This window comes from Oryctolagus cuniculus, chromosome 8 (genome assembly GCF_964237555.1).
Source record: "Oryctolagus cuniculus chromosome 8, mOryCun1.1, whole genome shotgun sequence".
Taxonomy (NCBI): domain Eukaryota; kingdom Metazoa; phylum Chordata; class Mammalia; order Lagomorpha; family Leporidae; genus Oryctolagus; species Oryctolagus cuniculus.
Window position 1 is genome coordinate 10,038,089 of NC_091439.1, and position 24,642 is coordinate 10,062,730.

Genomic DNA, 24,642 nt, shown 5'->3' on the forward strand with positions numbered 1-24,642 from the left:
GTTTCCTCCCCAAATGCTCACAGCCAGGGCTGCACCAGACCAAAGCAAGGCACCAGGATCTCCATCCGGGTCTCCCATGTGGGTGGCAGGGACTTAACTTGAGCCCTCACGTGCTGCCTCCCAGGGTCTTTATCTGCAGGAAACTGGATTGGAAGGCAGAGCCAGGACTTGAACCCAGGTGCTCAGTTATGGGAAGCTGGCATCCCAAATGCTCACTTAACTTCTGCACCCAATCCCCTCCCTGTGTGCTGAGGTTAAAATATATTTGTAAAATCTGCATGTTCGCTCATTATATCTTTTTTAAAAAATTTTTTTTTTGACAGGCAGAGTGGACAGTGAGAGAGAGAGAGAGAGACAGAGATAAAGGTCTTCCTTTTGCCGTTGGTTCACCCTCCAATGGCCGCTGCGGCCAGCGCGCTGCGGCCGGCGCACCGCGCTGATCCGATGGCAGGAGCCAGGTACTTCTCCTGGTCTCCCATGGGGTGCAGGACCCAAGTACTTGGGCCATCCTCCACTGCACTCCCTGGCCACAGCAGAGAGCTGGCCTGGAAGAGGGGCAACTGGGACAGAATCCAGTGCCCCAACCGGGACTAGAACCCGGTGTGCTGGCACCACAAGGCGGAGGATTAGCCTAGTGAGCCGCGGCGCCGGCCTTCATTATATCTTTATTTTGGTAAACATACCTTCGAGGGACTAAATTTTTAAAATCTTGCCCGTATAGAAGACTAAAAGCTAAGGGGGCTTTAGGGGAAGTGTGTAAGACTCCCCTCTGTGCTGTGAGCTTCCTTTTGCCTAGGAGAGGTGGGCGTGCCTGTGGAGTAGGTGCTGGAGAGACCACCGCAGCCCCAGCACCGGCCCACCCTGGCAGCACCGGCCCACCCTGGCTCTCTGGGCTCATATTGGTGAAACAGCACGGTCACCCCTCGTGTGACCACGGCTTCAGTGCTGTCCCGGGTCCTCCAGCCACAGGAACGGAGGCATCCAGGCACCGTGGGGTTTGTGAAAGCCGTGGGCATGGTAGGAGCAGAGCTGGAGTGGAAGCCCCGGCGGTCGGCACCCTGCTTTGGAAACCTTGCCCCACCCCCCAGCCTTACCTGCTGGGCTTTTATTTTCTCGGCTGTAAAGTGAAGAAGCTGAGCATTGCTGGAGTTCCAGAAAGGGCGCCCTGCAGTGTCGTTCTCTACGTTTCTCAGCTGCGGGCCTCGTCTCGCCAGCTCGGTAGTGTGTGTGTGTGTGTGTGTGTGTGTGTACACTCCAGCCCCGCCCAGGTTCCAGGGGTCTGTGTTGAAGCCCAGGCTCCTGCAGTTCCCCCTGTTTGCCACCAGTTGGCTGACTTCTATCCACTGGCTCACTCCACAAATGGTTACAACAGCCAGTGCTCGGCCAATCCAAAGCCAGGAGCCAGGAGCTTCTTCCAGGTCTCCCACGAGGGTGCAGGGCCCCAAGGACTTGGGCCATCCTTTAGTGCTTTCCCAGACACCTTAGCAAGGAGCTGTATCAGAAGTGGAGCAGCTGGGACTTGAACCGGCGTCCCTATGGGATGTTGGCACTGTGGGCATGCCACTGCGCCACAGCTCCAGCCCCACATTTAAAATTTTAAAAAATATTTACTTGAGATACAGAGAGAGGGAGAGAGAGCAAGAGGGCTCCTCTCCATTGCTTCACTCCTCAAATGCCCACAAGCCAAGAACTGCATGCAGGTCTCCCTCAGTGGTGGAAGGAGCCCAAGGACTTGACCAGGGCCAGGACTTGAATCCGCTGGTCTTGCATAGCGGACCTCCTTGCACATCCTCCTGTAAGCCTGAGCCCAGGGACTGAGGCTGGACCCTGTGGAGGGGCGTCTGGTGACGCGTGTCCTCCCAATCTCTGCAGTGCTACCTACAGAACCTGCTCAAAGCTCTTCCCTTGGGAGCTCCCCGTCTGGGCGCGAGCCTGACTCCTGCTTGTGGCTGCTGCACCTGTCGTGACAAGACGGGGCGCACGGCAGTCAGTCAGCGGACCCGTGTTTGCTGAGTGAACGAATGAGAAAGCATTCAAGTCCAGTCTCAGTGCTGTCTGCCAGGTTCAGCTAGTTAAAAAGCAGGCTTTATGTTAAAAAAAAAAAAAAAAAATGCCAGGAGCCCTGGACCTGTGGCTTACCACTTGACCTTGAATGACCTTGTGGAGTTTGGCTGTAAACCATGAGAATATATTAAGTGACCTCCCTGGCTCCACCATGACAAAATCTGTCTCCTCCCCTACCCCTTACTCCTCACGTTCTACCTGTCTGGGTCCTGCTTTCGCTCTCCTGGGTCTCCCAGAAAGGAGGAGATGAATTACAGATGCCTCTGTGTGTGTGTGGCACTTGCAGGCCCTCTGAGCAGAGCGAGCTAAAGCTTGGCTTCGAGCAGTCTGAGCGGAGTGGCGACGTGGATGTCAGAAGCTGGTGTGTGCAGGGGAGTGCTGGGGACATCTGCCGAGCAGAGGGGCACTCAGCCAGCAGCTCACCTGGTGCACAGAGAGAGGCGGGTAGGTACAGACCTGAAACCCCCTCCCCCGAGGGGATGGAGCTTGCCAGAAATACCCAGTGGGGGAGAGACACAGGCTCCGTGACCTGGTCACTTTACAGGCGGCTGAGCTGTCAGCATGGAGCAGGGCGCGAAGTGGCCCTGGGCTCTGGCGCTGCCGGCCCTTCCCCCTGCCCAAGTCTGGCCTTTCTCAGCTGTGCTCACCCACATCGTTGTAGATAGCGCCCAGACATGAACTGGCACCCGTATGGAATGCTGGCGCCACGGGGCAGGCCCCTCCGAAACCATTTTTAGATCAAGGTTCTAGTTGGTACTGACCATCCTAGCCCCAAATGATTTTAACTGCTCACCCCGCAGGCAGAACAGACATAGCTCATCCCTTGCTATGAATCAGTAAATATATTTAGAATTTGACAGGCAGAAACATCTTCCCGTCCGTTGGCTCACTGGACCAGAGCTCCGTGCAGGTCTGGCAGTGGGTGGCAGGGACCAAGCACCTGAGCTGCCACCTGCTGCCTTCCAGGTCCATCAGCCAGGAGCTGGGTCGAAGCCTCAGGAAGGCGAGCGCCCTGGGGCAGGGGCGTCTGAGTGGCTGCCCCTCCTGCTCCCTGCTGCAAGTCCCAGCTCCCTGGCCGCCCTGAGCCTGAGGCTGAGCCCTGCCTTCCTAACCCAGGGTGAGCCACAGCGGCTTCCCGTGGAGACGGTCCCCGTGAGTCATGCCTGCTCTCACTTTCTGCAGAGCTCCTCTACCCGAAGCCTGAGAAGAAGTGCGGGGACAAGTTCTGCTCGGATTCCAGCTCAGACTGCGGGAGCTCGTCGGGCAGCGTGCGTGCCAGCCGCGGCAGCTGGGGCAGCTGGAGCAGCGCCAGCAGTTCGGACGGGGAGCGGAAGCCCACAGCGGAGCCACAGCGCCTCCTGCCGGCCGGTGAGGGGCGGGCGGAACGGATGCGGCTGGGGTAGTCTGCTTTGGCGTATGCACTTTTTCTTGTTTTTATGACAGCATCTGTCTTGAAACAGTTCAGAGAGCTGCAGGTCTGTGCCTTATTATTAACATGCATAGGACAGATTTCACGTGTTTCAGAGGTACGATTCTAAGAAGATGACTGTATTTCTCTCCCTTTTTGCGGTGACGAAATGCACCAAAATTTGCAAGTACACGGTTCTGGGGCAGTTTGTGCTGCCGTCACCACCATCCACCTCCAGGAATTTCCCCCGTTGCCTGGGGCCTGTTGAACCATAACCCCCCTGCCCGTGGGTGTAGCCTGGAGACCTCTCTCCTCTCTCCTCTCTCCTCTCTCTGCCCTGTGCATCTGAGCGTTCTAGTCTGCCCTTAGGAGTGGGAGGGGCCCGCTGCACATTGCATCATGTCCTCCAAGTCCTCCGTCTTGCTGCTTCCATCAGAGTGCCCTTGGCTGGCGCTGTGCCGTAGCGGGTTAATCCTGCACCTGCTGCACTGACATCCCATATGGGCACCGGTTCTAGCCCTGGCTGCTCCACTTCCGACCCAGCTCTCTGCTATGGCCTGGGAAAGCAGTAGAAGGTGGCCCAAGTGCTTGTGCCCCTGCATCCTCATGGGAGACCCAGAAGAGGCTCCTGGCTCCTGGCTTCACATCAGCCCTGTTCTGGCCGTTGTGGCCATTTGGGGAGTGAACCAGCAGATGGAAGACCTCTTTCTCTCTGTGTCTCCCTCTCACTGGCTGTAACTCTGCCTCTCAAATAAATCTTAAAAAAAGAAGAAAAAGAATGCCCTTGCTTTTTAAAGCCAGGATTCACTGTGTGGTGTGAACCCATTCATCTGTGCAGGACACGGTTGGGTTGTTTCCACCTTTTGTTCATTGTGGCTGATGGGACCATGAGCATTGGCTCTCCTGTACTTATGAGAAAATTCAATGACACAGCAGAGGTCAAAGATGCATCTGTACTTCTGGTTTTTTTTTCTTTTAAAGATTTATTTGTATTTATTTGAAAGAGTTACAGAAAGATCGTCCATCCACTGGTTCACTCCTCAAATGGCTGCAACAGCTGGAGCTGTGCTGATCCAAAGCCAGGAGCTTCTTCCAGGTCTCCCATGCTGATGCAGGGACCCAAGCACTTGGGCCATCTTCTACTGCCTTCCCAGGCCACAACAGAGCTGGGTGGGAAGAGGAGCAGCTGGGACTTGAACCGGCGTCCCTATGGGATGCCGGCACTGCAGGCGGCGAGCTTTACCCACTACGCCACAGCGCTGGCCCCAGCATCTGTATCTCCATCACCCAGAATTAATAACTCTTAATTGTGTCACATTTGCTCTGGCTGTTGTTTTTAAATTAATTTTTATTTATGTGAGAGGCAGAGACACAGAGAACTCCCATGCACTGACTCACTCCCCAAATGCCTGCAACCTTTGGGGCTGGGCCAGGCGGATCCTGGAGCTGGGAGCTCAGCTCAGGTCTCCGTGGGTGGCAGGGACCCAGTCACTAGAACCGTCACCCAGGCCTGCCAAGGTCCACATTCGCAGGCCGCTGGAACCAGGAGCAGAGCCGGGACACGACTCCCCAGGCACTCTAATATGATGTAGGCGTCCTAACTTCTAGACCAGACACCTACCCGGGTGTATGTGGCCGGGGGTTGAGCAGACTTTATACTCTGCCCACTTTCCCTTCCCAGCAGACTCACCGTCTGCTGCCTTGAATTTGGAGTGGACTCTCTTGGGCCACTTTGAATTTTATATTCATCCACTCAGCTGCTAAATGAAGAATTACGGGTTTCCTCTGCAGCCAATGGACCCCACTTCAGTGTAGCATTCTGTGTCTTGCTTTTTCCTCTTGGCTCTGCCACAGCACTGTCCCCAGAGTTACATCATCTTTTTATTTATTTATTATTTATACTTATTTATTTGAAAGGTAGAGTTAGAGACAGAGAGAAAGGTCTTCCCTCTGTTGGCCCACTCCCCAAATGGCCACCACCGCCAGTGCTGCACCGATCCGAAGCCAGGAGCCAGGTGCCTCCTCCCGGTCTCCTATGCGAGTACAGGGACCCAAGCGCTTGGGCCATCCTCCACTGCCTCTTGGGCCACCCTCCACTGCCCTCCCAGGCCACAGCAGAGAGTTGGACTGGAAGAGGAGCAGCTGGGACTAGAACCGGCACCCATATGGGATGCTGGCGCCACAGGTGGAGGATTAACCAAATGAGCCACGGTGCCAGCCCCACATCTTCTTGTTAGTTTCAGCTCTTTTCCATAATTCAGTATTTTATTAATCCAAAATTTTTAGACGTAAATGTTTTATTAATTTTGAATGGAAAAGTAAACTATAAAAAGCCTTTTAAAAACTAAATTCCTGAGCAGGAGATTATCACTTTAAAATGAAAAGTGAATTGCTCATTTGCAATTCACGGCCTGTATATTTTAATACAGACCATAGGTACGGAATTATTCTTTTTAAAACTCGGGACACTGTGTTTTATTTCCACACAGGAGATGAGGTCTCCCCAGCTGACTTTCCATCTGAAACCCCCATCTCCTTGAACCTTTCTCACAACATCTGCAGTCCCACGTGAGTTGTTAATTTTCTGACTCTTACAGTGTGTTTGGTGTATGGACAATCAGGGTGTCTCTTTTTTGTATGTGGTTCTGCAGATTAAAATCCGAAGGTCTTTGCGAGTGTGGACAGGTGAGGTTTGCTGATGTTGCTAACTCAGACAGTGCCAGGCGTCCTGGTCAGTGTGGCTCGCGTGGCCGTGTCTCTGACCCGTGGTGACAGCGCCTTACAGAGTGGCTCAAGGAGAGCGCTGTGGGTGTTAGCATCCACCCTCTGCCATGACTTGGAATTTTCTTTTTTTTAAAGATTTGTTTATTTCCTTGAAAGGCAAAGATAGAAGTAGAGAGAGAGACAGAGAGAAAGAGCGAGATGGAGAGATCTTCCATCCACTGGTTCATTCCCCAAATGGACACAACTGCCCGGGCTGGGCCAGGCTGAAGCCAGGAGCCAGGAGCTTCCTCCAGGTCTCCCGTGTGTGTGCAGAGGCCCAAGGACTTTGGCCATTTTCCACTGCTTTCTCAGGCCATTTGCAGGGAGCTGGATCGGAAATGGAGCAGCCAGGACTCCCATCGGCGTCCATATGAGATGCTGGTGCCACAGACTAACCCGCGGCACCACGGCACCAGTCCTGACTGTGAGGATTTTGCTGAGAGCCGTGGGCGTGTCCGTCATTCCTGTGGGGGTGATTCCCATGGCACTGGGCCAAAGAGCAAGAGAGGCAGCCGCACAACAGGAAGCGGAGGGTTTCAGAGTGGGGAGGGGGAGGCTGCTTTGGTCTGCCTTGCTGGGAGGGCCGGGCTGGGACTGCAGGGTGCCCTTCGTGGGTAGGAGAAGCCCGTTCTGCTCTCTTTCTAGGGCTAGAGGGTAAACCAGGGCTTAGGAACGGCTGCTCATGGGGGGGACCAGGCAGGTAGCAAACTGCGGGTTACTAACCTTTGTTAAAGTGGTCGTCGTTGTTGACATAAGACTTTGGTGGATCTTGGGATGGAGTGGAATATTCCTCGGCTCTACCTGGCTGGGCCCTTTCCCATCTGTCGTCTCTGTTCCCTGGGGAAGGGATGCGGGTACGAGGCGGCCCGGCTTGGTGGAGCCATGTCAGTGTCTCCTTGGACAAAAAGTCAGTGGTCCCCACCTTGCTCCTCCCACAGAGACGCCAGTAGCTTCCCGCAGTTCGCAGAGCCCACCTGCGCCAGCCTTCCTGCCGGGCCCACAGGTGTTACGGAAGACAAAGGTGAGGCACGGGCCCCCGCCAAGCGTTCTCCTGTCCTGGCCACTGGGTTTTGAGAAGACAAAGCAGGTTGGGGTGGGGTAGGGTTGACATCCAGGGTCCCTCGTCCGACCGAGCCACACCACCGGCACCTGCTCTGTGCACAGGCGTCCTCCGGGCTCTGCGTCCACACTGAGCTCCCTCCTTGCAGCTCTGATGCCCCTCACAGGTGACAGGGACCCACAGAAGGTTGGGGTGGGGGTCTTGGCGTCTGCACCTGCTTCCCCTCCGTCCCCCTGCCTCCTGCCTCGCCTGTCCCAGAAGCCTGTTCGTTTGGCCTCGGCAGCTTTGGGGGCCAGCCTCACTCCTGCACCAGAGCCAAGATGTGGCCTCGGAGCGTGGAGATGGGTGGGCGACAGGCAATGCCAGCACCTGCCTGGCGTCTCCGATGTCTCCCACAATTTTCCCCCTCCTCGTCCGTCTCCCATCTGCTGTGGGGACTTTGTTCCCACCCAGCTCAGGTCAGGACCTGGGGAGGGAAAGCCTGGCTTACACTTAGCTTCCACGCGCGTCCTTGCTTTCACTCCTATGAATGACCGCAGGATTTCTGAGCTGCTTTATGAAGCAGAACTTTTACTTTGAAAGCACAAGGCTGCATCTTGGCTGCATAGTGGACTTGTCGGTTACCTACAGAAGTCAATTGGAGCTGATGAGCACGGTAGTTTCATCAGTCCATGCTGCGCTCCAAGGCACGATTTGGGGACAGTGTTGATGGAACTGCCCTTTTACTGTGAGGTGGTAGACATTGGCAGGGACCAACAGCAGTGGAGCTGAGGCTTCGGCGTGTGACGCGGTGTCTGCCGTCCGTCAGTGGCAGAGTCGTCTGTGGGCTCGTGTCCTGGTCTGTGTTGTGTGTGTGTTCAAAGTGCCTTTTCCTCCGTCCTTGTGAAGAACCCACAGTTAGTTTTTGATGACTTTAACCAGCCTTGCATAGATCCAAAAGCCACCCTCAGCCTAGAATAGCTCCCACCCTGTGTCTGTCATCCCCAAAGCCTTGGTCCCACCCCCTCTTATTGCCCCCCACCTCCCTCAAGTCCATGAGTTCTCTTTTTATCTTCAGATTTACATATTTATTTGAAAGAGTTACAGTGAGAGATCTGCCATCTGCTGGTTCACTCCCCAGGTGGCCACAACAGCCATGGCTGGGCCAGGCCAAAGCCAGAGCCAGGAGCTTCTGGGTCTCCTGTGTGGGCGGCAGGGGTCCAAGCACTTGAGCCATCCTTCTCTGCTTTCCCAAGGGCATTAGCGGGGAGCTGGATCGGAAGTGGAGCAGCCAGGACTCAAACTGGTGCCCATATGGGATGCGCACGTCACAGGCGCAGCTTTACCCACTTGGCCACACCACTGGTCCCACGTCCACGCCTTTCATTCTTGCCCGGCTGAAGTCCCCCGATGAGTTGTTAGCATCATCTCCTTGATGGCCCTCTGCGGCATTCACCTTGCGTTTGCCGAGTCCTGCGCTGGCTCCCCCTGTTCCCTGCGGCTGCGAGGTGCTGGGGAGCAGTGCGCATGCCCTTTTGGGAATTCCTGAGCACCTGCTCCCACGCCCCCTCCTGCTGCATCCCCTGCTGCTCCTCCCCTGGCACCTTCATCCTCCCGTCCCCTCCCCTCCTCACCCCTCCAGCGCTTTCCTCCTCTTTCTCTTCCTCTTTTACTTCCGGAAGCTAGCAGAAGACCAGACCGCTGGGTCGGAAGCAGCACTGAGCTCAGCAGGCAGCTGGAGCGTCAGCGTATCTGCGGCAACCACCCGCACGGCCCCTGCGTGAGGGACACGGGTGGGAAAGGAGCAGGGGTCTTGTATAAAGGGCGGGAGGCGTCTTTACTGTGTTGGGCCTTAAGCACGCTTGCTCCGAAGGGTGCCTGACGTCTCCCTCTGTCTCCTGAGGCTCTGCCTACCAGGTTGGGGTAAAGCCGGCCAGTGCTGCTGCTTGCAAGAACTACTGAAACAGGAGACCCGTAGAGAACTGGCTCACAGTGCGCACACACACCCACCCACCCACCTATACAACCTTGGCATCTTTTTTTAAGGTTTATTTATTTACTCATTTATTTGAAAGGCAGAGTTATAGAGAGGGTGAGATGGGGGAGAGAGAACTCTTCCATCCTGTGATTCACTCTCCAAATGGCTATAATGGCTGGGGTCTGGGTCAAGCCCAGGCCAGAAGCCTGGCACTCCGGCCAGGTCTCCCATTTGGGTAGCAGGGCCCCAAGGACGTGGGCCGTCCTCCGCTGCTTTCCCAGGCACATTAGCAGGGAGCTGGATCAGAGATGGAGCAGCCAGGACTGGAACCGGTGCCCATATGGCATGCCAGCCTCGCAGGTGGCAGCTTAACCCACTGTGCCACAGCACCCTGGCTTCTGATGGGTTATCTTGTGAGTACACTGTTCCACAGGCAGTTCTTGATGCCCGTGACCCCCAGAAGGTGGGACCGTGCCCATGTGATTTGTCTTGTGCCAGACTTGGAGCAGTAGGATGAGGCCGTCCTGCAGTTCTGACCTCAGCCGTGCCCTGACCTGGCCAGTAAACAAATCCCATAAGTCACCAGGGGGCTTCCTCTGTAATGTCCCAGCATTGCTCTTGCCACTGGCCCATTGCACCGGGGTGCACTGGTGACTGCGCAGATGCCAGCTTGGCCTGCGAGGAGACAGTTGAGAGCCACTCTGGCGTCCAGGACGATGCTGGCCAGGGGGCCCCGGGCCTGACCCAAGTGCCTTCCAGGGCCAAGGTGGCGCCTTGGCTACTATCGGCAGACAAATCCCTGGCTCCTCGCCCTCATGGTGACTGTGCAGGGCACGTGGGTGGGAGGCAGTTTCCCTTCCCGGAGGCTCCCCTCCTTCATGCCCGGCAGCCACATGGTCTGCTGGTGGTGTTTCTTCAGGCACCCGGAGGTCTCTCCTGGCCCCCCCGACGGTGCAAGTCTCTGTTTTCAGGAGTGACTGCCTGAGGAGTGCCACGCAGGAGTGGCAGGCTTGAAGTTCAGTGCTGGTCATGGTTGTTGGGTTTCCCTAGGGGAGAGTGCAGGTGCACGGGTGGCCTGGCAGGCCACTTAAACCCTGCTTAAACCCACGTGGCTTGAGTGCAGGTGGCCCAGCCTGCCCTGTTGTCCGTGGCACCAGCCAGGTGGCGTCCGCCCATCCCACACATGACTGGGTGATGGCAGCGGCCATGAAGGTGGGTGTTTTTCTTGGGCGATCGGGAGCCAGGCCATGTCCCGTTAGGTGGGACGGTGGTGCCTTGGGGTTGAGAGCCGTCTGGCAGGGCCCTGCAGCTCCGGCGCTGGTTGACTCGAGGCCCTTTGCAGCACTGTGGAGAGCTGCACCACGAGCGTTTCCTTCATGAGGTGGACTCGGGGGCAGCGCTGGAGTGGGGGTCACCTCCCCAGCCTAACCCCCTCTCCTCGCTGCCTCCCGGCCTGGCTGCGTGAACCTGCCAGGCCTCAGTCTGGGGTGCTCCCGCACCCACGTCTGCATGCCCTGCCCTCCTTGAGGTCGCTGAGTTTGTCCTCTTAGCGCGTGGACGCTCTGCCCTGCTGTCCCTCGCTTGCTTGCTTGTCCCCACCCTTGTGACCGAAACCTGATCTCCAATCTGTCCTCGCTGTCTGCAGCAGGGACTTGGGGAGGGAGACCCTCCCCTGAGTGACGTCAGCTTGTCATCCAGCTCTGGGGACAGTTGCACGCCGGCCAGGATACAGGGCAAGGCCCCGTACCTCTGTGCATGTGCCTGGCATCGGGGCGTGTTCCCTGGAGGGAAGGGAGTGGAGCAGGCAGGGTGGGCTGAGGGCTGAGCGGGCGTGCGGGTGGACTGAGAGGCCTCCTCTCTTGCGCAGGTCTGTACTCGCCTGGAGACCTGTGGCCCCCGCAGCCCGTGTGTCTGACAAGCAGCTTGAACTGTGCTCCCGAGAGCAGCGCGCCGTGTGTGATGCAGGAGCCGGCGCAGGTGCACAGCAGGTACGGCGTCGCCTCTCGGAGCCGCGTCCCGCTTGGCAGGTGCCGGGGGACTCTGAGCCCCCGTTTGTCAGGCAGTCTGCGGAGGTGAGGACGGCGCTCTTCCTAAGGGTGCTTGAGCGGCGGGGGCTTCCTCTGCCCTTGGAGTTGCGCTCAGATGTTCAGGCCTTCGGAGGAACAGGGGAGAGTGAAGCTGGTAACTGTGTTGCCATTTTGCTTGTTTCAGATGGCACACTGTGGTTTAGGTAGTTCGAAAAAACAGTCGCTCATCATTCAACTCCAACAGAAGAGTGACTTCATCTGTCCGTGGCATTCCTGCTAAGCAATTTAAAAGGGTTTTTGAGGGTTGATTTGTTATTGGAAAGGCAGAGTTACAGACACAGCGAGGGAGAGGGGTCTTCATCTGCTCGTTCACTCCCCAAATGGCCTCAACAGCCAAGACTAGGACAGGCTGAAGCCAGGAGCCAGGAGCTTCCCCTGGGTCTCCTACAGTGGGTGCAGGGGCCCAAGCGCGTGGGCTATCCTCTGCTGCTTTCCCAGGCACATGAGCAGGGAGCTGGATAGGAAGTGGAGTAGCCGGGACTCAAACCAACACCCATATAGGATGTCGGCATTGCTGTCAGTGGCTTAACCCGTTGCACTGCAATGTCACGATGCCTTCCACGGTGCTGGAGCGAGTGTGGCAGTTGTGGAGCGAGCCCCTCGTCCAGGCCCCCAGGCAGGAAGTCCCAAGGAGCACGCCTTGTGTTTGCCAAAAGTGGGGGATCTGCAGCGAGTAGGATGCCAGACCATAAGACCATTGTCCTCTGCACGCCGTTTCTGACACCAGGCCTCCTGTCTGTGGCAGTTACGTTGACTGGAGCGCAGCTTGCGAAGGCCCGTTCCCCAGTGTCTACTGTCCCCTGGAGTTGAACGACTACACTTCCTTTCCGGAAGGTGAGTCCCGGTGCCCCACCCTGATCCCCGCAGGATGAAGGTGGCAAACGTGTGGACTTGCGGCACTGACCCGTGCGAGAGTGTGCCTTGCACAGCCAGCGGGCTCTGAGCCTGCTGTGCTCCCACTGCGCCTGCCTGCCTGCCTGCCTGCCGGAGCTGATCTCAGAAAGCCCCCTGCATCTCGCGGCCTGGGGGCTTCTGCAAGGAACCCTGGTCTATTTAAAATAGGGCTTCCGATTGCACGGAAGAGGGTCCCTGGGCTAACAAGGCCCTGACATCGTGGGTTATCTGGTGGGAGGCCGGGGCTCTGCTTGCTTGCTCCCCTCCGCTGTCCCTGGCGGTGCTGCAGATGGAAGGGGTTTGGAGGGGAAATGAGGGGCGTCTACAGGTGCTTGGGCGCAGGCGTCTAACAAGAGCTAAATACCAGACTGGGGCATCGGAGAATGCTCTTCCTGTGTGGGCTCTTACTGTACAGCAAGGCGGGGTCTGAATTCCCATTCCAGGCACTTGCCTTTTCCCTAGAGAAGTACAGGCACAAATACGGTGCAGAGTGATAAAGTGTATTTAAAAGGTGAACACACACACACACACACACACACACACACGTGGGCTTAGTTCAGGAGCAGAGTGGGCTAGGAAGGGAGAAGATAGACAGCAGCTCAGTGTCTCATCCTCAGCTGCAGAGAGAAGAGGGAGCCAGCCAGCCCCTCCAGGAAGGAGCCTGGAAGGAGGTGGCTCCGTGGTACCTCCCCCAGGCCCCAGGTGAAGGAAGATACCTCCTGGGAAAAGGATTATTTGACGGACAGGCAGGCAGATAGGATTACATAGGGCGGAGGAGGTGTGGCGTCCAGCTCCTGACCCTAGTCTAGCTACCTGCCATCTTCCGAGTCAGAACCCCACCTTTTATCTTGGCTTTGATTATCTGCGCTGCTCCTTGATAACCACTAGGGGGTGCTCTGGTAACTCTCGGACTGAGCAGCGGAGCTTTCTGTTTCTAAGGTCCTTGTGCAGTATCTAGGAAGTGCTTGGTTTCGGATTGCTCTGTGAGCCCCCAGCAGGTGGCCGTGGCCGAGGGTGGCATGCCATGCCACCCAGAAGGCTTGGAAGGACTGCCAACACACACGCCTAACTGTCGTGGTGTCTCAGCGGATTAGAACAACTCCCAGACAGTCACACCCAGAAAGCCGTGCCTGGAGGAAGCCGTGCTCACGTGTGGCACCCCCGGCGTCGCTTCCCATCAAGGGGAGGCTGTAGCCTGGGGGGTGGCAGTGAAACGACCCTCCCGGCCCACACGGAGCAGATAGCCCAAGTGTGACTTTAACTTGTGGGTGGACACATGAGAGGCCTTGACAGCCATCCTGCCTCAGTCCTGCCCCTGTTCCTTACACCCGTGTCTCCACCCGCGTTCTTGGCAGAAAACCTGAGTTATGGCAACGGCTTCCCCTGTCCCGCCGACGTCCCGACCGACTTCATCGACCACAGTGCTCAGTCCACCTGGAGCAGCCCGGCCAGCTTCACACCCGCCTGGGGCCACGCCGGCTTCATCAACTCTCCGGTCAGTGCGCGGGGACCTCTGGGGCGGCTGCGGGCTGTGCCGGGTGCTTGCTACATCCTGGTCTCAGCCTGTCTTAGCCTTGAGCCGGGCTGAGCCAAGGCCGGGCGAGATCCTTTCAGAGCACGGAGGCCTGGCTGGCCAGCCTCTGGACGGACTGAGGGGACAGGGAGGGCCTTGCAGACTCCGAGCAGTGAGCATCTGTACTTAACAGTGAATTGCGACCCGTGTGTCTGTGGTCAGATGGAAGGGCAGTCCCAGCACGGCCAGTCAGGGTCCCGGTCCCCAGCCCCTCCGCCTGTGCTCAACATCTCTCTGATCAGAGAGAGGGTGCTGGGGCCGTGGGTTCTTCCTGGGATTGCAGATGGGCTGAAGCAGCCCGGGCAGGAGTTTGCAGTCCAGGGGCCCAGCTGGGTGAGGGCAGTGTGCTGACTTGGGTGCAGACACGTGTGGGGGCTGCCGTGGCCTCCGCCGAGACCAGGCAGCCCGGGGCCAGCGTACTAAAGCTTCTCTCTGTGTCTCCCTTCCCCCCACCGCTCCCCACGCCGCAGCCCTACCTCACGAGCACTCGCAGCCTGTCGCCCATGTCCGGACTCTTTGGCTCCATCTGGGCCCCGCAAAGCGACGTGTATGACAACTGCTGCCCCCTCAGCCCCGGCACGGAGCCCCCCACCCACATGGAGAACCAGGCGGTCCTGTGCAAGGAGTACTACCCCGGGTTTAACCCGTTCCGTGCCTACATGAACCTGGACATATGGACTACCACAGCCAACAGGAGCACAAACTTCCCCCTGGCCAGAGACTCGAGTTACTGCGGCAACGTGTGAGGAGGCCCGGATGTCTCGCCCACGGGAATCAGAGAGGCTTGTGTTTCGATTGCTAGCGTAAACCGGTTGTTGACATAGATGATGACATTGGCGGGTATTTTGGCACTTTTATATGGAAATAAATTTTTTTAATGAAGTCTGGGTGCTCTATTTTTTTTTTTTTTGACCAGTGAGTCAGTGGTAGGAACCAAGCATCCGAATGTCGTAACTTTGGTAATTCAAGAATTCTCAGTCTCAACAAAGGGTGGCGTCAGGCAGTCAGCATGGAGGAAGTGGCAGCAGTCAGGGGAGAGGGATGTGCAGAGAACAGCCACTGTTCAGGTGCCATTCCCGCAGGTCCTGACTTGATGTCTTGGTGGTGCGGGTTGTGAGGTGGGTTGAGGACTGCGGGGGAGGGGAGGCCAGTGAGCAGGAAGTCCTTGGCCCCACTGGCCCCGTGCCCGGGCAGAGCCTGGTTCCCTCTGTTCCGAGCACTTCAGCTGCTGGGATGGGACAACCAGCCTCGCGCTGCTCTCCCACTCCAGCTGTGGGGAGACCCGTTCTGCTCACCGTCAGGCAGTGGGCCCAGGTGGTGAGCGTGCAGCTCCCCCACACTTTGGGGCTTTCCCCAGATACAAGTCCTTAGGGGACAGGCTTGGCCAGACCCGTTTGTATCTGCTTGTTGTTTGTAGAATTCCATGTTCTGTTGGAGTGATCTGTTTGCGTGTGTCAACTCTGAAAACGTTTTTAACTTTTAATAAAAGTTGCTTATTTTTATACCTTGCTTTGTCTTCCTTGGCAGGTCCCAGGAGTGAGTTTTGCGTGCAAGGCTGGGCTGGCTTGCTTGTGGTCTGTTTCTCTTTGCCGTGGTTGGGCATAGGGGGCCGGGGCAGAAGGGTGCACGGACTATGAATCTGGGGCCGTCCTGCAGGCTTGCACAGCTGGTCGGACCACCTGAGGTCACCAGGTCAGAGTCCTGACTTGGCTGAAGCGTAATTCCCCCACCCCAAATGTATTGAATATTAAAACATCCACCCCCACTTCCACTTCTGATACCCCTCCCTGCTGTCGCACTGCAGCAGATGGTCCAAGTGCTGCCCGTGTGGGAGACCCAGATGGAGCTCCTGGCTCTTGGCTTTGGCCCGGCCCAAACCTGGCTGTTGCAGCCATCTGGGAGTGAACCAGTGGACAGAAGGTTTTCTCTCTCTCTCTCTCTCTCTCTCTCTCTCTCTCCCTCTCTCCCTCTCTCCCTCTCTCCCTCTCTCCCTCTCTCCCTCTCTCCCTCTCTCCCCCCCCCCCGTCCCTCTACCACTCCCCCCTCCACTCACTCTCTTAACTCTGCCTTTCAAATAAATGTTTTTTAAAATTTTATTTATTTATGTTTGAAAGAATTACAGAGAGAGAGACAGAGATATTCCATCAACTTGTTCACTCCCCAGATGGCTGCAGTGGCCAGCGCTGGGCCAGGCTGAAGCCAGGAATCGGGAGCTTCATTGGGATCTCCCACATGGGTGGCTCCCTGGCTCCCGGCTTCAGATCTGCACAGCTCCGGCCTTTGCGGCCATCTGGGAAGTGAACCAGCCGATGGAAGACCTCTCTCTCCCTCTCCCTCTCCCTCTCCCTCTCCCTCTCCCTCTCCCTCTCCCTCTCCCTCTCCCTCTCCCTCTCCCTCTCCCTCTCCCTCTCCCTCCCTCCCTCCCTCCCTCTCTCTCTCCCTCTCCCTCTCCCTCTCCCTCTCCCTCTCTCTCTCTCTCTCTCTCTCTCCCTCTCCCTCTCCCCCCTCCCTCCCTCCCTCCCTCCCTCTCTCTCTCTCTCTCTCTGTCTCTCCCCCTCTTCTCCTCTTCTCCTCTCCCCCTCTCCCCCTGTCTCTGCCTCTCTCTAACTTGGCCTTTCAAACAAATAAGTCTTTGAAAAAAAAAAAAAAAGGTTAAGGGAAGAGTCTTCAGACTACATCCTCAGTAACTTTTCTCAGCAAATCGCTGGTTCCCTGTGATTTCGCACCGCTGATGAGATGAATGGGCTTTGGCAGGAATTAACGGTTTCTACTCTTGTCTTTGTGACATCTGCCTTCCCTTCCCTGCACCTACAGACAGTTCTGATGCGACCTTGAAGGCTAGTGAGTGCTGCCCTCTGGTGATGGACAGGGATGCGGGCAGCCATGCGGCTCACTCAGAGCTCAGTGACAGATCTGACCTTGGTCATGCGCACTCTGTGTGCTATTTTCCATCATTGAGTCCTTTAAGGGCTTCAGTTTCTGTATGTTACTATTCTATGAGATTGAGCCTAACTCTGTAGAGCACAAACAAGCAAAAGCAAGGTGGCCTTATCATGAATCTTCCCAAACAAAGCTGAGCTTTTCTCTTTGCCCCAGTTACTTGTACTCGGTTTGTGTGGGCTCCTTGCCAGCCAGATGCTGGGGGCGCGGCTCCTCCCCCAGGGGCTTAATGTGCTTGCAACCCAGACCCCCCAGGGTGACTGCTGACGAGGTGGGTCCTGGGGGCTCCTCCCCAGGAGTGGATTGATGCTGGGTCTCAGGGCACAGTGGGTGTAGGAGCTCTCACAAGACTGGGTAGTTGCGAAGGAGTAAGTCGGGATGGATGCTTGGTACGGTGGTTACAGGTGCCTGATTCCCCCATCTCAGCACCTGGGTCGAGTCCTGGCTCCTCTGCTTGCCATGCAGCTTGCTGGTAATGCGTCCCGTGGAAGGCAGCAGATGGTCAGGTGCTTGGACCCTGCCACTTGTGTGAGAGACCCGGATGGAATTCCTGGTTCTGGGCTTTGGCAGGCATTCAGGGGAGTGAACCAGTGGATGAAAGATCTCTGTCTCCCTGCCTTACAAACAAAAAATAGACACACACACACACACACAGAAGAACCTGGATGCTCCCCTGTCTGTTCCCTTTCTTATGCACCTGCCCATTGCACACGGCTGACTGCAGCTCCACTGTTGTGATATGGCCGGTGGGGGGCGGGGGGAGGCTCACCGGGACACCGGTGGCAGCAAGCTGTTGGGACCTTCCCGCAGCCAGAGTCCTGAGACAGATAAACCTCCTTACCAACTAGCAGCCTTGGCTGTTTCGTTACAACACCACAAAAAGGATGGGGACCCCAGGGAAGTCAATGGCCAAATGCATGGTCTCTTGGAAGTTCATCACGTTCCTCACTTCAGTATTTCCTGAATATATGACATAGCAAGCAGTGTTTTTTTTTTTTTTAAGGTTTATTTTACTTATTTGAAAGAGTTACAGAGAGAGGTAGAGACTGAGAGAGAGGTCTTCCATCTGCTGGTTCACTCCCCAGATGGCTGCAATGGCTGGAGTTGTGCCGATCCAAAGCCAGGAACCAGGAGCCTCCTCCAGGTCTCCCAAGTGGATGCAAGGGCCCAAAGACTTGGGCCATCTTCTACTGCTTTCCCAGGCCATAGCAGAAATCTGGATTGGAAGTGGAGAGCCAGGACTTGAACAAGCGCTGATATGGAATGTTGGCACTGCAGGTGTTGGCTTTACCTGCTACATTGCAGCGCCGGCCCTCAAAGACTTAAAACACATGTGCACACACACACATTATTCAAAAGGCAGGGAAACAGAAAGAAAGACCTCCCATCCGCTGGTTCATTCCCCGAAATACCTCAAATACCTGCAGCAGCCAGGGCTGAGCCAGGCTGAAGCCAGGAACCTGGAACTCAATCCTGGTCTCCTATGTAGGTGGCAGGGGCCCGATTGCTTTAGCCATCACTGCTTCCTCCCTGGGGTGCGCATTCACAGGAAGCTGGAATCTGAAGCAGAGCCAGGACTTGAAGAAGGTTATTCAAGGTGGCATGGGCGTGTCCCGAGCAGCCAGCTCAACTGCCCAACCAAATGCCTGCTCCATGAAAGACTTGTGCAAGAGTAGTGATTTCATTTGTTTTTTCCTTTTCTTCTGAGTTGGGTGGCATTTAAAGTGGTGATATATGCCCATGATATGTTTTTAAACGTTTAAATACACATTTTGATGTCATGTTTGGTGAGACGCTCATTCACGGTCGACCAAGGAACCATTTCTTCAGGGCAGTTTTGTTGAAAGTAAAGGTTTCTCACCTGTAGAAGTGAAACTGACACTATGAGAAACAATGGCTTGATCAGCCCTTGTCCTGACTGTCGAGGAATAGCTTACAATTTTATTCTTTTTAGTATTTTCTTGTTCCACTTAATACCATTGGTTGAACTCTTTAATTAACACACAATTATTCTTAGGTGTTTAAATTCAACTGAAAATTGATCCCTGTTAAAAAATAAGAGTGGAATAAGAGAGGGAGGAGATGTACAGTTTGGCACATGCTCAGTTGGACTTACCCCTAACGGTAGAGCTAGAAACATGCCATGGGACTCCAAATCCCATTAAGTTGGCAGGTACTAATGCCATCTTACTAGCTAGAGTGATCAGTTTAAGTTCATAATTGATCATAAAGATAGGATTGTCAAAGGGATCACATAAATAAGACCAGTGTCTGCTAATAATATTTGATAAAATTAAAAAGGAGAGAACGATCCAACATGGGAAGTGGGATACACAGCAGACTCATAGAATGGATAATGCTCTAAACAGCACTCTGGCCTCAGAATCAGCCTTTAAGGCATTCAGATCTGGCTAAAGAGCCCATGAGAGTTTCTCAGGCATGGAAAGCTAAGTCACTGTGGCAAAAAATGACTTAAATGAACAATCTCTGTGAGTGAGATCCCAGCTAAAGAATGGACCACCAAAGAAGGAGGTACCTTTCTCTGAAGGGAGGAGAGAACTTCCATTTTGATTATGGCCTTGTCTAAATAAGATCGGAGTTTGTGAACTCAAGAGGCTTCCATAGCCTCGGCAGCTCATGACAAAAGCCTCGGGTGATCACTGACATCATAAATAAGAGTGTCAATTGTTAAGTCAACAACAGGAGTCACTGGATTTCTGTCCTTAATGTGTTGTACTATGAGAATTAACAGTAAAACTAGTCTCAAACAGTACTTTATACTTTGTGTGTGTGGTTGCAATCTGTTGAAATCTTTATTTAGTATATACTAAGTTGATCTTATGTATATAAAGATAATTAAAAATGAATTTTTTTTTTTGACAGGCAGAGTGGACAGTGAGAGAGAGAGACAGAGAGAAAGGTCTTCCTTGGTTCACCCTCCAATGGCCGCCACGGCTGGTGCGCTGCGGCCGGCGCACCGCGCTGATCCGATGGCAGGAGCCAGGAGCCAGGTGCTTTTCCTGGTCTCCCATGGGGTGCAGGGCCCAAGCACCTGGGCCATCCTCCACTGCACTCCCTGGCCACAGCAGAGAGCTGGCCTGGAAGAGGGGCAACCGGGACAGAATCCGGCGCTCCGACCGGGACTAGAACCTGGTGTGCCGGCGCCGCTAGGCGGAGGATTAGCCTAGTGAGCCGCGGCGCCGGCCAATTAAAAATGAATCTTAAGAATGGGATGGGAGAGGGAGTAGGAGAAGGGATGGTTTGCTGGTGGGAGGGTGGTTGGGGGGAAAACTGCTATAATCCAAAAGTTGTACTTTTGAAATTTATATTTATTAAATAAAAGTTTTCTTAAGAAAATAAAGGTTTCTCTTTGAATTCAAAAATAATGAGATTTTTAAAAGTAGGTGTTAGATTTATACTGCTGTCATTGAAAAATCCCTGCAAACGTAGTGGTTTGAAACAACACAAATGTGTTATCTTTGAGAGGCAGGGTTACAGACAGAGAGGTCTTCCACCTGCTGGTTCACTCCCCAATTGGCCAGGACAGCTGGAGCTGAGCTGATCCAAAGCCAGGAGCCAGGAGCTTCTTCCGGATCTCCCACATGGGTGCAGGGACCCAAGCACTTGGACCATCTTCCGCTGCTTTCCCAGGCCACAGCAGAGAGCTTGATTGGAAGAGGAGCAGCCGGGACACGAACCAGCGCCTGTATGGGATGCCGGCGCCGCAGGCAGAGACTTAACCCTCTGTGTCACAGCGCCGGCCCGTATCTTACAGTTGTAGGTCAGGCAACCAACATGAGTCTCACTGGGCTAAAATCAAGGCTCTGAGAGGAGTGGCTTCCCTCCTTCTCCTTTCCCAGCCCCTCCAGGCTGCCCACAGGCCTGGGCCTGTGGCCCCTCCTCCACCTGCCCAGCTAGCAGTGCAGCGTCTGGGATTCCTTACTTGCCCGAGCCAGGAAAGGGCCTTCTAGTTTAAAGACTAGTGGGGTTAGAGTGGGTGCAGCCAGGATAATCTCCCCACCTTCCAGGGCCTTAATTTATTGGCTGCTTTTGCAGATTGGCAGATTCCAGGACCTCAGTGGGACAAAGGTTATTCTGCCCACAGCAGACGATGCAGGAGCATCTTCAGTCAGCGATGAGTTGGAAATCGGTGTCCCACGAGAGGAACAGGTTTAAATTATTGCACATAGGATATTAGAGTGCAGGAGTCCCCCTTGTCCACGGGGTCGCCTTCCGTGTGTCAGTTAACCTGTGTCAGCTGTGGGCTGAAAATACTCGATGGAAAATTCCAGAAAGGATCAATTCATAGTTTTTGTTTGTTCGTTTTAAGATTTATCTATTTGAAAGAGAGAGAAGAGTAGAGTGAGAGGGAGAGAGAGAGAGGTCTTCCATCCACTGGTTCACTCCCCAGATGGCCACAACGGCTGGAGATGCGCCGATCTGAAGCCAGGAGCCAGGAGCTTCTTCTGGGTCTCCCACACAGGTGCAGAGGCCCAAGGATCTGGGCCATCTTCGACTGCTTTCCCAGGCCACAGCAGAGAGCTGGATCAGAAGTGGAGCAGCTGGGACTCGAACTGGCGCCCATACGGGATGCCAGCACTGCAGGCAGCGGCTTTACCTGCTATGCCTCAGCGCTGGCCCCAATTCATAGGTTTTTAAGTCAACTGCTGCTCCCAAGAGCAGGATGCTTCACCTAGGACGTGCGCCATCCCTTTGTGTCCACCTGCATGGCTCCTGTCTGTCCCTCGCTTGGCAGCCGTCCTGGTTAGCAGATGAGCCTGTGCTCAGGTGTCCCTTAGTTTACTTAATAGGGGCCTCCAGGTGAAAGGCTGACGTAGCAAAGAGGCAGCAGGACAGGACACCTGGAAGGGCAGGTTAACAGTGCAGTGCTGCAGGCCGTACAGGAAACAACAGTACTAACACAGGGGTCAGCAACCATGACTTCAGGTGGGTGCTGGGGGGCTTGGAACAGCAGCTCTAAGGCTAAGGGGGAGGGACCTGCTGTCCTATGGAAGTTTCTGGAAAAATGGCCCCGGCAAAGGAGGAAGTAGAACCCAAAGTCTGCACATAGCGTGGCCCACTTCTGTGCGTGTCTAGGGACAGGGCTAGGATACGATAAAATGAGAGCTTGGGCCAAACCAGATTCCAGGTTCCAGTGGGACTGAGGAAGTCGGAACTGCTTGTTACAGTCCTGGGATTGCAGGGGTCATGCCCAGCTCTCCTATAGTAGGAGCGGATTTTGTAAGGGTCATTGCTGGTGCTACCTCCAGAAGCCAAGGGGAACCCCCTTCCCCCAGCTCATGTAGTGTGAGCGAGTGTAGCTCCGGCGCTGATGCCCAAGGAGTTCCACACTTTGAGGGTGTAGGGGATCAGGGCAGGTCCCCCAACTCTGGCTCTGATCGCTTCCGGTAGCCTCGATGCAGAGATCGGTGCAACTTTTCACAGTGGAGCCCAGCGCTTTCTCGGGTGGGCGAGGGGAGGGGGCAGGGTGCCTTCGTTTCTCAGAGCCCAGCAGCTGCGTAGACCTCAGGCAGCTCCCCAGGCTGAAGCTCCATCTCCTTCAGCTAAAGTGCGGGAGGTGGGCTGCGTAGCGACTTCTCCCTACCTGGACTTGGTAAGATGGCGGCTCCCAGCTGGTGCCCCATTCCTCACGGTCCCACAGTTCTTTATGTTACGTCTGCACTGCAAATTTCTGTCAGACCCCTGAAAACATGTTCCTTTCTTTCTCTCTCTCTCTCTCTCTCTTTTTTTTTTTGTATCCTAGGTTTGCTGTAGTCAGTGTGGCTCCACCCCGTTCAGCCATCTTGGATTTCCGTCACGCAATTTTTTTTAATAAAAGAAAACTACTTTAGGGGGCTGGCACTGTGGTGTAGTGGGTAAAGCTGCCACCTGCAGTGCCAGCATCCCATATAGGTGCTAGTTCAAGCCCCGGCTGCTCCACTTCTGATCCAGCTCTCTGTTGATGGCCTGGGAAAGCAGTAGAGGAAATCTACTTTATTTATTTTTTTAAAGATCTATTTATTTTAAAGTCAGAGTTACATAGAGAGAGGAGGAGAGGCAGAGAGAGAGAGAGGTCTTCCATCCACTGGTTCACTTCCCAATTGGCCACAATGGCCAGAGCTGTGCCGATCTGAAGCCAGGAGCCAGGAGCTTCCTCCGGGTCTTCCCACGTGAGTGCAGGGGCCCAAGGACTTGGGCCATCTTCTGCTGCTATCCCAGGCCATAGCAGAGAGCTGGATAGAAGTGGGACATCTGGGACTCGAACCAGAGCCCATATGGGATGCCGGCACTGAAGACTGGGGCTTTAATCTGTTGTGCCACAGTGCTGGCCCTGGATGTATGATTTATTTAGTTATTTGAAAGGTAGAGCAACACACACACACACACGAGAGAGAGAGAGAAAGAGACAGAGAAAGAGACAGAGACAGAGGGAGTGAGTTTCCATCTACTGGATCTCTATCCAAGTGGCTGCAACAGCCAAGGCTGGGCTGGACCAAAGCCAGGAGCCAAGAACTCCATTCAGGTCTCCTATGCAAGTGGCAGGAGCCCAAGCACTTGGGCCATCTTCCACTGACTTCCCAGGAACACTAGCGGGGAGCTGGATCAGAAGTGCAGCAGCCAAGACTTGAAACAATCGTTATATTTTTCCATCTGGAATGGACCCAGAACCGTGAGCTCAGGACTGAGTAGGCTATAACACGTGGTGAAATATGACCCCTTTGTATAAACAAATTCCTGCCACCAAAACGGGTTAGGCCAGGTTCCCAGATCATCACGTACTCCAGACCCACAGGGCTACTGTACAGTAGCTGACCACTTGTTTGCCTGCCTTACTTCATTTTTAGAAATTTGCTAAGTAAAAAACAGTGTGTTTCCAGAATGGATTTTGTATTAGTTGGGATAAGCTAGAGTCAGAGATCTTTCATCTGTTTGTTCATTCTTGAAATGCCCTCAACTGCCCTGGGCTGGGCCAGGCAGAAGCCAGGAGCCTGGAATTCAATCCAGGTCTCCCACATGGGTGGCAGAAACCCAAATACTTGAGCCACCATCTGCTACCTCCCAGGGTGGGCATTAGTAGGAAGCTAGAATTAGAAGCAGATCTGGGAGTCTAACTGAGGTTTTGATATAGATGTCTTCTAATCTGCCGTGCTAAGTGCCCACCCCGAGACATGTTTTCTCGGCTCCTGGAGGCTGGAAGTCCAACATCCAGGACCAGCATCTAGCGAGGGCCTTGCTGCGGTCATCAGGTGGGGGAAGGTGCAAGGGCAAGCTCCCGGAGAGCTGAACCCACTCCTGGGCGCCTGAGTGCCAGCAGCATTAGCCTGTGCATAGCAACAGAGCCCTCAAGACTCATACACCTGCCACCAGGCCCCACCTCCCTGCACAGTTCCATTGCAGATCAAGTTTCCAACACCTGAGTTTCTGGGAGACACATTCACACCCACCCTAGCGCTAGGTTATGCTTCCGGAACAATTGTCTCCCCAGACAGGCTCAGCAGGTGCTCCAGGTGCAGCTGTCCCCTGGTGTGACTCAGCTGTCAGGCTGTGGGGCAGATGATCAGCCGATGACAGCCGGGGAGGGGCCACAAGGCCAGCTTCCGGGGGTGAAACCCAGGACCCTGATCTCCACCCAGGACCCACTCAAGACTGCCCACTTCATGGTTTAACTTACAGTTAAAGTATACTGATAAAATAAGAATTTGGGCCGGAGCCAGCACCATGGCGCACTAGGTTAATCCTCCACCTGTGGCATCGGCATCCCATATGGGCACTGGTTCTAATCCTGATTGCTCCTCTTCCAGTCTAGCTCTCTGCTGTGGCCTGGGAAAGCAGTGGAGGGTGGCCCAAGTTCTTGGGCCCCTGCACCCGCATGGGAGACCAGGAGGAAGCACCTGG

At 55.0% G+C, this 24,642-nt stretch overlaps 1 protein-coding gene across 9 annotated transcripts in view; it reads left to right on the forward strand.

Moving 5' to 3' along the window:
* Nucleotides 1-15,310, forward strand: part of TMEM131L (transmembrane 131 like) — a 199,845-nt gene extending 184,535 nt beyond the window's left edge. For 6 of the 9 annotated variants that reach the window (XM_051819931.2, XM_051819932.2, XM_051819933.2 and 3 more), the window contains 8 exons: nucleotides 2,351-2,508; nucleotides 3,247-3,432; nucleotides 5,962-6,040; nucleotides 7,174-7,256; nucleotides 11,120-11,240; nucleotides 12,067-12,173; nucleotides 13,589-13,728; nucleotides 14,277-15,310. In XM_051819931.2, coding sequence (XP_051675891.2) covers nucleotides 2,351-2,508; nucleotides 3,247-3,432; nucleotides 5,962-6,040; nucleotides 7,174-7,256; nucleotides 11,120-11,240; nucleotides 12,067-12,173; nucleotides 13,589-13,728; nucleotides 14,277-14,552 — 1,150 coding nt within the window. In that variant the 3' untranslated portion in view covers nucleotides 14,553-15,310. The remainder of the gene's footprint in view (nucleotides 1-2,350; nucleotides 2,509-3,246; nucleotides 3,433-5,961; nucleotides 6,041-7,173; nucleotides 7,257-11,119; nucleotides 11,241-12,066; nucleotides 12,174-13,588; nucleotides 13,729-14,276) is intronic. The other 3 variants (XM_051819934.2, XM_051819938.2, XM_051819939.2) reach the window with 1 other exon arrangement.
* Nucleotides 15,311-24,642: the final 9,332 nt, after the last annotated feature.